At 20.9% G+C, this 12977-nt stretch overlaps 5 protein-coding genes across 5 annotated transcripts; 3 read left to right on the top strand and 2 right to left on the bottom strand.

Annotated features, from left to right (window-relative positions):
- Positions 1 to 1373: 1373 nt before the first annotated feature.
- Positions 1374 to 4768, bottom strand: SRAE_1000142300 (Proteinase inhibitor I2, Kunitz metazoa domain-containing protein; the record flags this gene model as incomplete). The annotated part of the gene is made up of 5 exons (XM_024648376.1): positions 1374 to 1380; positions 1531 to 1981; positions 2090 to 2578; positions 2637 to 2752; positions 4749 to 4768. The coding sequence occupies 5 exons, from the start codon at positions 4766 to 4768 to the stop codon at positions 1374 to 1376; spliced, it is 1083 nt and encodes a 360-aa protein (XP_024502360.1).
- A 470-nt stretch (positions 4769 to 5238) lies between these two features.
- On the top strand, positions 5239 to 5631 carry SRAE_1000142200 (Protein transport protein Sec61 subunit gamma; the record flags this gene model as incomplete). Its single annotated transcript, XM_024648375.1, has 2 exons — positions 5239 to 5335; positions 5519 to 5631. 2 exons carry the CDS (start codon positions 5239 to 5241, stop codon positions 5629 to 5631), a joined length of 210 nt encoding a protein of 69 aa, XP_024502359.1.
- Positions 5632 to 7273: 1642 nt separating this feature from the next.
- Positions 7274 to 7873, top strand: SRAE_1000142100 (Phosphomevalonate kinase; the record flags this gene model as incomplete). The annotated part of the gene is made up of 1 exon (XM_024648373.1): positions 7274 to 7873. The coding sequence occupies one exon, from the start codon at positions 7274 to 7276 to the stop codon at positions 7871 to 7873; it is 600 nt and encodes a 199-aa protein (XP_024502358.1).
- A 93-nt stretch (positions 7874 to 7966) lies between these two features.
- Positions 7967 to 9143, bottom strand: SRAE_1000142000 (UDP-galactose translocator; the record flags this gene model as incomplete). Its single annotated transcript, XM_024648372.1, has 3 exons — positions 7967 to 8229; positions 8283 to 8920; positions 9010 to 9143. 3 exons carry the CDS (start codon positions 9141 to 9143, stop codon positions 7967 to 7969), a joined length of 1035 nt encoding a protein of 344 aa, XP_024502357.1.
- A 1627-nt stretch (positions 9144 to 10770) lies between these two features.
- SRAE_1000141900 (Hypothetical protein) lies at positions 10771 to 12165 on the top strand (the record flags this gene model as incomplete). Its single annotated transcript, XM_024648371.1, has 1 exon — positions 10771 to 12165. The coding sequence occupies one exon, from the start codon at positions 10771 to 10773 to the stop codon at positions 12163 to 12165; it is 1395 nt and encodes a 464-aa protein (XP_024502356.1).
- Positions 12166 to 12977: the final 812 nt, after the last annotated feature.

Raw genomic sequence — 12977 nt, 5'->3', positions numbered from 1 at the left:
TTATAGAAATATTTATTATATATATATATATATATAGTAAATTTTTAACAATAAATATGAACAATATTTGCGCGATTCAAATAAATTAAGGAAAAACATTAGCTAAATACTATATAATCAAATACTTTATTAATTATAGGTAGGTGAACAACATTAAAAGTAAATTATTTTATAAAATATTAGATATATCCTTGGAAAAATTTAGAAAATATCATCTATTTAGATGACGAGTAAATGTAATATATATAAAATTTTAACTTTATAGTTAGTATAAATATAAGTGTTGAAATATCATGAGAAGTAATATGAAAATGCCATGCAATGGAACATTTTATTACTAGTAAATAAAAATAACAAAATTTTTATTTTTAATATTTATTTTAACAAAAGAAAAGGATAAAGTTACATCAATTGTTGGTAAAAATTTGATATTAACTAATATATTATGGTTTGAAATTTTCTTTTATTTATTTAAGGAGTTATTTTATATATTATAGCATGATATATCAAATGTTCAAAGCCTGATGATATAATTTTATTTAGAATTATTTATAAATAGTTGATGAAAAAGACAATTAAAATGATAACATACATTTTTAAATATAATTTTATTTGGAATTACTAAATATTTGTTTTTATATAAAATATAACATAATATTAGTTGTTCTTCTTTTTCTTCTAATAAAATATTAATGCTTAATCAACATCCAAGTATAAAAACAAAATATTAAAGATATACAGTCTTTTATGATTACTAAAAATAATACTATACAGATAGTTACAATAAAATTTCCAAGTTGTAATTTATTGTAAAGTACGTATAAAGAATTTTTACAAATAAAATATTTATATATATTTATTTTTAAAATTAATAAAATGTTTTAAAATATATACACTAATATACTTAATTTTTTTTTTCAAATAAAAAAAGAACTTTAATTACTAATTGTCTTTTATAATTATACATTAAAATATATCATTTAATTTTTTAAAATTATTTTACTATACAATATACATTATTTTAATTCACTAACAATTTTAAATAATCAATTATAGGACATTTAAAATAAAAAAAAAAGTTTTATTTATTAATTATTTACATAACATATTACTACTACTTTTATATTAACTTAATAGTTTAATCTATTTTTCCTTTTTTTTCACATATCTTTTTACATCCATTTATTGTTTTGAAGTTATTTTTATTACCATTACATCCAAAATACCAAAATGATTTACATGTTCCTGATATTGAATGGTAAAAAAATCTTTTTGATAATGTATTAGATGAACAGGATCTGTCTCCTAAGTATCGAGGAAGCAAACAAATAGATTCATAGAGATCAGGAGTAATATCTGGATAGTCTGGATAATCATCCTCTGAAAAAAAAAATTAATTATTTTTTAATTTATCTAAAAGCGGCTTTAAATTTTTGTGCAATATGAAATGTGTTCAATTTTTAAAATAGATAGTTAGTCTTTTTTTTTTTGTTATTAAATATGAGGTAAAAAAAAATATTTAGTTCTTACAAAAATGCGCCTAAATTCATATTTGATAAAAATTGTTGAGCTATTCCTCCGGCTCCACCTCCACCCCCACCTCCGCCAAATCCATTTCTATTACCATTCATTCCAGTCATTCCACCGATAAGACTTTGAAGCATCCCACCAGGTCCATTTCCAGAACCACCTAATTGTGCTAAACTTCCTAAAGCTCCTAGTGTTGCCAAATTTCCACCCATATTATTTCCTTTTCCACCTTTTTTTTTTCCTCCTTGTTTTGGTTTTAAGGCATTTGATATAAGTCCTAATAAATTATTTTGTTTTACAGCTTTTCCACCAACAATTGCATTTCCACCATACTCTCTTGGATCAATTGGTCCAGATGATGATGTTGTTTCAATAAATTTATTTTTATTTTGCCTAGTAACTTTATTTCCATTTGTTATAGGTGCTGGTGTAACATTTTTTTTAGCTAATTCTAAATGTTAAAATAAATGAAGTGATATAATAATGTGATAGATTAAAATTAGTAATGTGATTGTGATAATAAAAAAAATTAATAAAATAAAAAAAAAGATATTATTACCTTCTTTACAGTGTTTGGTTGCTTCTAAACATTGATCTTGATTTTCAAACAAGTTACCATTTGTATCTTTTGTTACACATCCTGGAAACCAAAACTGTTCACACATTTTATGTTCCTTATTCCAGAACCACATTTGTTTAAATCCACAAAAACGACCTTGAGCAATTTCTAATCTACATACATTAACTCTTGTTTTTGGTAGTAATGTTTTTGATTTTGGTGGAACAATTCGTATTGGTGGTGATGTTGATTGTGGTATAGGATTAATAATTGGTGGTAATGTTGTAAATGATTTTTTTGGTGGTAAAGGCATTCCATTATTTGCTGCTATTAAACATTTTTCTGGTATACTCCTACATTGATTAGCTTTTTCCTCTTTATAAAGTGCAGAGGGTCGCATACACATTTCATGAGGAAAATCACATGTATATGGATCACATTTTCTAGTAGCAACACCCAAATAATCTGCATTAGCTACAAAATTTTCACCTAAAAAAATATTTATTATATAATAATAAAAATAAAAATCAATTAATTAATTACTTACATGCTTCTGTATCAAATAATAATCCTAAAAAAGCATCTAAATTATCGGGAAAATTTCCATTAACATTTTGTGATATCATAAATAATACAATTATAATTAAAACTTTTTTTATCATTCTAAAATATGTAAATGATTATTTATAGTAATAAAAAATATATATATTAAAAAATAAAGCAAAAATTTATAATTATACATATATATTACAATAATAATATATATAAAAATGTATTTTATTATTAATTATACATCATGGTGTCCTCTTTAACAAATACAGTTTCTTTATTTTGTGTTAGAAATGTTTCTTACTAATATGATAATACATCTTAAATAAATTGATATAATCTGATTAAATATTCATATATAAGATATCTAAAAAGATAGCTGGAGTTATTAACAAAATGATATCCAAGTAAGATGGCCTCGAAAAATACAATATTATATTTATAAAATTTATATTATTTTAATATAAAGAATATAGTTTAAAATATAGAAAAATATAGACTACTTTTTGATATCTATATTTTTAGAAAAAAAAAATTTTTTTTAGAAAGATATATTCTATAATTAAACTCTTGTATGGAGATACGCTGTCACTTATTCATCTATTTTTCTGACTCATATAAAATCCGGTTTCGGTTAAAGTGTAAATAATTACATTGGATAAAGCATGATTTTTAATTAAAATTTTATCAATAAGTTTTATACTTGTTTAACTCTTTGACTTCAGTTGTGGCCTTCAAATACAAAAAGTATATTTTTATAAATTTATGAATCGTCTTAGCCAATTAATATTAACTATATAAAAGACTAGTTATTATGCCATATCACATCTACATACATATACCTAATTTATATTAATGTAATGTTAGAAAAAATTTTAAAATGTTATTTTATTATCTTAAATATAGCATTCTTTGATTTATTATTAAAATTAATAATTATTACATAGTTCATGTTAAAATAAATAATCAATCCTTAGAACCTGATTATAAATAAACTTTTAGGATAAATATTAATTATTGTTATAAACTAGATTATGACACTTTTTTTTGTAGTAAAAATAAGTAACAACTTTAGAGTTATTCTTTAAAAAATTTGGCTTATCAATATCCTAGTTTATTTTTTTATAAACAGTAATTTGACTATAATATCTTATTATATAGAAACTTTATATTTAAAAAAAAATTCAATCAATTTGAAATAAGATATTATGATTTTAAATGTAACATCAAAATTTACACAAAAACTTTGATTTCAAGATTATTTAAAATCAAATATCATTATCTTTATTAAAAAACAAAGTTATTTAAAACAAATTTTTTGTTATACATTAAATAATTAAATGTTACCAATGAATTAATTTTTCATTTCAACTTTCAATGTTACTTTTTATCTGTTGATATTAAAACGAAAAAAAAAAATATTTTATATACTAAATGTAAAATTTTTATTATTTGCATTTTCTAGATTTTCTATCAAACATTTTCTTAGATAGCTTCAATGACAAAATAAAAAAAAATATGCAAATAGTTGTTAATTATATATTTAACATTAACCTATTTCTCCTAGTTAGCAATATCTAATTTTAACTCTGATTTATAAAAGATTAACCATTCATCTGCTAAAATTTTATTAAATAATATTTGTAATTTGTTAAATATTTTCAAATTTAATTGAATGCTCCTAGACATTATTTATTACATAAAAAAAAATTCAAAAAAAAAAGAAGAAGATATTCTATTATTTTTGATATAATATTACAAATAATAATTAGTCATTTTTATAAAATAACCAGAAAGTAACTTTTTGTCGTATTATCCTAAAAAAAAAATAACAAAATATGATAGATATCAATTTTTAAGAAATTTTAAAAACATTGTTTTTATGTTTTTTTTTTATAGGAACCAATGAACCTAATTTAATGAAATTATTGTCATTCAATAGATAATTTTTATTTTCAAGGATGTTTCAAAATCTTTTTTTTCCATATATGTTTCTTTAAAAAGGTTGTGGTTACCTGAAATTGTTTTTAGTTCATATTTGGGGAAGAAAAGATTATTTTTCAAATGTTTTTATTGTAGAGATAGAATTTTTAAACCATTTTAAATATACCTTATTTCAAAAAATGACATTTTGTGAGTTCATAAAGGGAACTTTAAATTAAAATGAAATTATAAAAAAATATATTTCCTTATCTGTAATAAGCATAAGTTTTTTTTTCAAAAATTTTTTTTTCAAAAATTTTTTTTTTTTAATTATAAAAAATAGACGAAAAAAATTTCATGTCAATTTAAGTTTGTCTATGTATTACTATTATTAATCGTGATAACGATAAAGATATAGAATACACATAGTAGCTTTTTTTTTACTATACTTAGCGTATAGAGGACATATAATTCCAAACTTCTGTTTAAAAGTTAGCAATTCGACAGTGCTTCCAACGCAACAAAAATTGTTCAAACATAAAGTGTTTCGTCAACACAACTAAATCATCCTTTAAAAACTTCCGTGCATTTTAATATATTCAGTTTAATATTCCAAATATATTTTATTAACAGAGGTATTATTAATTTATTATTTTAGAGACATTTTAATAAGTATAATGGATTATTTACAAGAAGAAATTGTTGACCCACTCAAGAAATTCACTAAAGATTCTGTAAGATTAGTAAGAAGATGTACCAAACCAGATCGTAAAGGTTAGTTTTGTTAAAAAAAAAATTTTTTTTTGACCCCATATTATTTGCTTCTTCTATCCAAAATAGCCCGTCAATAACCTTATCTTATTGTAGTGGCAAACTATACCATGATAAATTGCCATATATTTTTACTGACAAACATATTTTCCCAATATATGTAAAATAACTCTCTTTTATTTTTAGAATATCAAAAGATAGCAACTGCTACCGCTGTTGGATTTGCCATTATGGGATTTATTGGTTTCTTTGTCAAACTTATTCATATTCCTATTAACAACATTATTGTTGGAGCTTAATTATCATCCTTACATTTGATTGTTATTTTCATATAAAATGACCAAAAAACATTTAAATTTATTATTGTTTATTTGCCGTTACTGTAACGACATGGAACTGTTTTTTGTAACTTTTTATATATATATGTCTTATTAATATTTTATAAAGCTCTCACAATACTACTATATATATATTTTTTTTTGTAATATTTTACTAAATATTTTTTTTATATATTAAAGTAAAATTAATGTAGATAATTTTTAATTTTATACTTTTACAAAAAGTACAAAGTATGTGTAATATCAGTTTATAAAAATTGATCTATAAATTATCATAAGTTATTTGAAGACATTCGTATTCATGTTTTTTTTTCCGGTATTTATATTTAATAAAAAGTTGATATGTGGTATTGTTTAATTAATCAAGATTTTGGTTATTAGATTGTGATTATATATTTTCACTTTAATGACTTTAGATTATTTTTTTTACGGATATAAATGATTTTGATACTTCTCATGATTTCTTACAAAAGATAAAAGATATGTGTTACAGTATATGTGTAGTAATATTATATCAGCTACTTTATATATTACCAATCAAAATAAAAAAAAAGAATATTTCATATATATATACATATATATATTAACATTTTGCTTACAAATTTTTTACTATGTCATTTACGTTATCATGACATAGTTAAATGCTTAAATTATTATATATATATAATTTATTTTAAATTAAATTATACAACTATTATATTAAAAAAAAAATTTATCCTTATATAACATATGTCAAATATATATATATATATAAATTTTTATTTAAATATTTTAAAAAGTTATTATTTTTTATTTAACTATAGAAAAATATTATATGAATGTAGGGAAATTGTAAGAATATTTTTTATAATTAATCTAATTATATAAAATCTTTTTTAAATTTAAAAATAACAAAAAAAAAAAGTTTTAATTTTAGATTCTATTTAAAATGGCATAATAAATTTTATCTTTAAATGTATACAAATTTACTTTTATATAGTACAACCTTTTTTAGTATATGACTAAGAAAAACTATTATTTGTTTAAAATATTGGATTTAAAATTATAAATATATTTCAGATAAATCTTTAAAAATGTATCTAGGGATGGTTGACAAATGGTATAATTTTAGTTATACAGCTCCTTTGCCTTGTATTGTTGTATAATAATTTTTAAACTTTGTTATATTTAAATAATGTTATAAAAATTTAAGTTATGTATGTTAAAATATTTTAATTTTTATAGTATGATCTTTACATAGTTTTATGGAATAATTTTATATATATGTATATATATATATTTTCTTTTTTGTTTTTTGATCATATTTTATAGTATATTAAAAAAAACTTTTTAATTAAAATTAAAATAATGAATTATTAAATAATTTACTTTTCTCTTAAGACGATAATTGGAAAATTTAATGAAAATAAAAGGTTAATATTTATGAGTAATTATATAATTATTATTATTTTTTTTATTAAGTTTAATAATTATTTTTTATATAATTTTATTTCCCGTATTATTTATCTAAATATTATACTATAATATATTTTTAGTAATAAAAAAAAAAAAGATTTGTATTTGTAATTTATTAAAAATTTATTTATTGTTGATATAATCTAGAATGGTTATAATTGTATGTATGTCTGGAAAAAGAAAATCAGGAAAAGATTTTACTTGTATTTTATTAGCTAAATTATTAACAGATAGAGATATAAATGTTGAAATTCGTTCTTTATCTCATCCACTTAAGGATGAATTTGCAAAACTTAATGATTTAGATGGTTGTGAATTAAAAACATCTTCACATTATAAAGAAATTTATAGAAGAAGAATGGTAAAATGGGGAGAGGATCAACGGCGTATAGATCCACATATATTTTGTAAGAAAACTATGGAAAAATCTATAAAATCTGATGTTATTATAATAAGTGATTGTCGAAGAAAGTCAGATATTATATATTTTCAAGAAACATATAGTAATAGTGTTATTACAGTAAGAATGATTGCAGGAGAAAAATCACGAACTAAACGCGGGTATGTATTTTCAAAGGGAATTGATGATGCAGAGACAGAATGTGATTTAGATGATTGGCCACGATGGGATATATTGGTATTAAATAATGATGAGGATGTGGAGGAACAAGACTTTCCATTGGATGCTTATTTATATAAAATTGTTGAATTAGTAATTGCCATGAAAAAAATTAAGACTAGAAGATAGTTGTTTTGTTTATGATTAGGAAATAAAAAAAGATAACTTTAGTGATTTATGATATGATAGCTAAACGTATGTATATACAAAAAAAAAATACTATTATGAACGAGCTACATAAGGGTAATTTGAATAAAGAATAATTGATAGTATAACATTAGCTGTTCCAAATAGAAACATAAAATTTGGTGAAAAATTGAATAAAAACATAGATCCTACTGCAGCACCAACAATTGACATTGATTGAGCATATCCTTTAAGAATGTTATCAGCATATTTCATTACTAAAGCAATTAATAAGCCACCAACTGAATTAACAGCTGTTAATATCCAAACTAATATATCAAATCCATGAAACATTCCATCTAAATGTTTTTTGTATAATAATTTATAAAAAAAATATATATATCTAACTTACATTCTTGAATATTATTAAAATCTTTAATAATCATTGATCCACCTCCAATAGCTAATCCATATAAACTTAATCGAATATTTTGTGTCCATATATCAACATCTGACTTTTTTAAACATTTCTCCATATAAGCTCCAGCAAAAGCACTCGTAAAACACATTAAAAACACAGTTATAAAACCAATTGTTGGATTTTGATCACTTGAATCAATCTTTGAAATTGGTGGTGAGTATTGCATTTGTACCTCAACAACCCCAAATAATAAAAATAGTAATGCTACCCATTGTATGGTGGATAATTTTTTATTTAAAAGCATCCTAAGCATAATAGCTGTTGTAAAAATTTTCATTTGATAACAAACACAAAATGTTGTTGGTTCAAGATTACTTAATGAAATATAATATAAATTATTTTGTAATATATATAATATTGATGGAATTCCTAATTTTAATGTATCCCTCCAATCACCAAAAATAATTCCTACCGTTTTTTTATAAAAATTAACAAAAGACTTTTCTTTAATTATTAAAACAAATATACAAAAAAATAATTTTAATATATCCATCATAAAAACATTTACTGTTGTCAAAAATACTTCATTAGAATTTCTATCTCTTGCTGCTCTTGTCATTAATGGCATACTTTAAAAAGAACAAAATTTTACAAAAATAAAAAAAAAAAGAAGAAGAAATAGCAAAAAAAAGGATAATTATAAAAAGAAAGAACAAACCTTGTTTGTTGAAGACACAACATAATTAATCCACCATATTTATATAATTTTAACCATTCTTCATTAGTCCACCTTACACTTTTTTCTTTACATTCATTTTTGATGGTAATAGGCAATGAACTAGACTTATTCATTTGATAATAATGATTATGGTTATATGATAGCATGATATTTAAAGGGATATAATTTTTCAACTTTAATGGATAACTAGAATAATACATGTTTGGGGGTGTAAAAATAAATTAAAGTTGATATTCAAGATGTTTAAAGTATACATTTATTTTCATGGATATATTTCTATAAAAAAGATTAAATCTTTAGGAATTGAGGTCATGAAAGATAATTTAATAAAATTAGTACTTTATTAATTATTAGATATCTAAAACAATACTTTTAAAATTTTCTTTTATATTAAATTAATGTTAAAATTTGATTTATTTATATATGTATATGTATATGTATGAAGTAAGATTATAATATTGTAATTGTAATTAAATTTATAGTTTTTCTTATTTCTTATTTTTAAAAATAAAATAAAAAAATTCTTTTTTTTTTCAATTTTAAAACAAAGATATATTTATTAGATATATATATATATATAGTAAAACAAAATATGATTACAATCTTATTATATCTTTTATATTTTTGGATAAAAATCTTTAATTACAAAATTTTAATCATAATAATAACCATTCTTTGAGTAATTATTCACGTTCTTTTAATAAATTGAAATATCTTCTTGTGTTTATTTGATTATATAAAGTTTCTAAATAATGAAACAATACACCAAAAATTATATGCATAAATATAATAAGAAAAGATATTATATGTTAATATTAAGTGTCGTGAATTATGTAAATTGAAGAAGTTTTATTAATAAAGACACTTATTGATACATATGTAAGAAGATGATTAGAATGGTTCAGGAGTTAAGAGGTAAGAAGATCAGGTAAACGTGACATGAAGAATTGAATTTCTTAAATAATAATAATAATAATATATCATTATCACAATCATTTCTTTTTAACTATAAATATATATCAGTTATGTCTTCTTTTTTTTTATTTTTAATGTCATACATCACCTTTTACTTTTATAATAATATTTTGACATTATAAAGAAATTTTTAAATAATATATTAATTTAAAGATATTTTTCTTAATCATGTCAAATATTTGTCATTCTAAGAATTGCTAAGTTTAGTAATTTTAAACTAGAAAATCTTGTTGAATAAGATATATATATAAAAAGTTTATTATAAATGACCTATCACCTTTATTAATAATTTTTATGCTTTGAAGGAAGATATAATTAAATTTATCTTAATATTAGTAAAAATTTTTATACTATATTTTAAAGATATTGGAATTATTTTGTTGCGTAACCACTTCAAATGGTGTGAGATACTTTTTATTAGTTTAACTTATTAAAATTAAAACTTTATTTATTTAAGTTTATTGATACTATTAATGATTTACCTTGTTATCGTAGATTACTTTAGTTTTAATATTTATTAAAAATAAAGCTATTTAAATTAAAGGTAATAAAGAATCTTTAACATATTCTTAAAATAAATTATGTGAAGAAGTTATACGTGAGGAGGTTGAATGTGAAAAATTACTTAATTCATCTTATCAATTTTTGTTATTTTTCTTTTGCCATCTATTGAAACTTCATCATTTATTAATATTAAAACTTTTAGATACGAATTTTTTTTTTTACTAATAATTTATTTGGTTATTTATCTATTAAAATATAAATATGAATCTATCTATTTTTCTTTTTAATAAACAGTTATTTGTTCTTTTTTTGTGTATATTATATGGTGTTTTATCTGAAAATAGATATGGTTCAAATAGTCATAATTCAAGAAAAAATATACCATATAATCAAAAACAAGGTATAGTAAGTACATCAAGTCAATCATCAACTATAAGACAAGGTAGATCTGAAATGTTAGATGTTGAAAAGTTAAATATTTTATTAAAATCATTAGACAAAACTTGGATACTACCACGACAGGGTGCCAAAGAACCTGTTGGATCAAATTTTCAACTTAAAAAAACATGTGCTTCAATTTATAAAGCTAGACATGGAGCATGTAGTCAAATGGGTTTTGGTATAATGTGTTTTAATTATTGTTATGAACAGGGAGAAGTTTTGTCATTTAGTTGTCAAGATACTAGTGATACTGTTTATTGTAAAAGTAATGGTAATTTTGATCAAATGTTATCAAAAAGTAGAAAAGATCCATATAAATCAAAAAGTTATGTTCACCAAACATTAAGTAGATGTTACGCCACAGCTATTTGTAACTCTCAAGGACTCTTAAATTCTACTTTAATTGATACCGATCATTCACAATTCAATAATATGACAACTGATAAAGAAAAAAATTCTATTAAAAATAATAAAGAAATTAATAGTATAGTAAGTATAAATAATAAATTTATGAAAAAAAATTCAATGACAAAGAATGAAAATATTGATGAAAGTATAAATAAAGAAGAAAATACTACTAAAACAACTTCAAAACCAAATATTTGGGATAGATTTACAATTGGTGTTAAAGATAAAACAACACCAAAACATTTACCATTTTGGCAAAAATTATTACAATCTACTACAGGAGCAACTAAAATTGATAATGTAAAACAAGAAAATGATAAAAAAATTACTGAAAATGAATTATCATCTTCATCAACTGGTAAAATAGATTCATCAACAGAAATTATTGAAGAGTCGGAGGAGGAATCAAATGAAGATACAACAATATCATCATCAATTTCCCCAACAACTACCACCACCACAACTACCACAACACCGAAACCAAAATCAAAGAAAAAAAAGTTAAAAAAAATTAAAACACCAATGAGTCGCCTTCAAACACAACCTTTAACACCATCAACTACTTCTTCAACAGAAGAAAACATAAATGTTAAGAACATTTCATCAACTACTTTAAACACCGCAGAAAATGAAGAAGAAATTTACAAAGAAACTGATATCATGACAAGTCCCATCGATTTTGATTCTTTAAATGAAGACAAAGAAAATAAAGATGGTAAACCAAATATGAATGGTTTTTGGACAAAATTTCAACCAGGAAAATGGTATCAATCAGTTTATTATATGACAAACACTGGTAAAAAATAAAATAAACTACCATTTTAATATTAATGTATTACAATATAATAAGAAAAAAAAAACTATTTTAAACATTTCTAAATTTACACACTAATTTATTGGTAGATTTTTTTTAATAAAATTTTTTAAACTACTATTCTCTTAATAAATGATAGTTCAAAAATCAATTATAAAACAGGAAGATTTAAAAATGTAATAACTTAAAAATTCTAATAATATCAACGGAAATGCAACTATTTAACAAAATTTTTGAACCTGTTTATGTCAAGGAAATTTTTATACTACAATATATTTGTGTAAATTAATCATAGAATAAAATATTTTATAAACAAAATTTTTCTCAGTGAAAAATATATATTTTTTTTTATTAGAAAAAAAAATAAAGTTTGGTCAAAATGTTATTTATATAATTATTGTTTGAGTTACATAACCATAATATACACGCTTTAATATTTTTTAACAAAATGACAAATGTGTTTGATATTTTTTTATTGAAACAAAACATAACAATGTAGCAAACAATTATTTTTCAATAAATTAAAAAAATTTTTTTTATATTGATTTTATGTATTAAATGACATCATAAAAAACTTAATTTTGTTAAATATTTTTTAAAATACTTTTATAAATATCTTTTGCTTATTTACTATACAATTTATTTATTATTATCAAGAAAATAGATAAATAAATTTAAAATTCTTTTTTTAATTTTTTCATTACTTAAATTCTTCGTCTTCTATGTATATTGTTCCACCAAACATCTTATGAAAAGTTATAACAATTTCTTTTTTTTTTAACCTTTATTTTTATAGAATTAGTCT

This window comes from Strongyloides ratti, assembly GCF_001040885.1.
Source record: "Strongyloides ratti genome assembly S_ratti_ED321, chromosome : 1".
Classification (NCBI taxonomy): domain Eukaryota; kingdom Metazoa; phylum Nematoda; class Chromadorea; order Rhabditida; family Strongyloididae; genus Strongyloides; species Strongyloides ratti.
The sequence above is the reverse complement of the archived record's forward strand: the minus strand, read 5'-3'. Positions and strand labels throughout refer to the sequence as shown.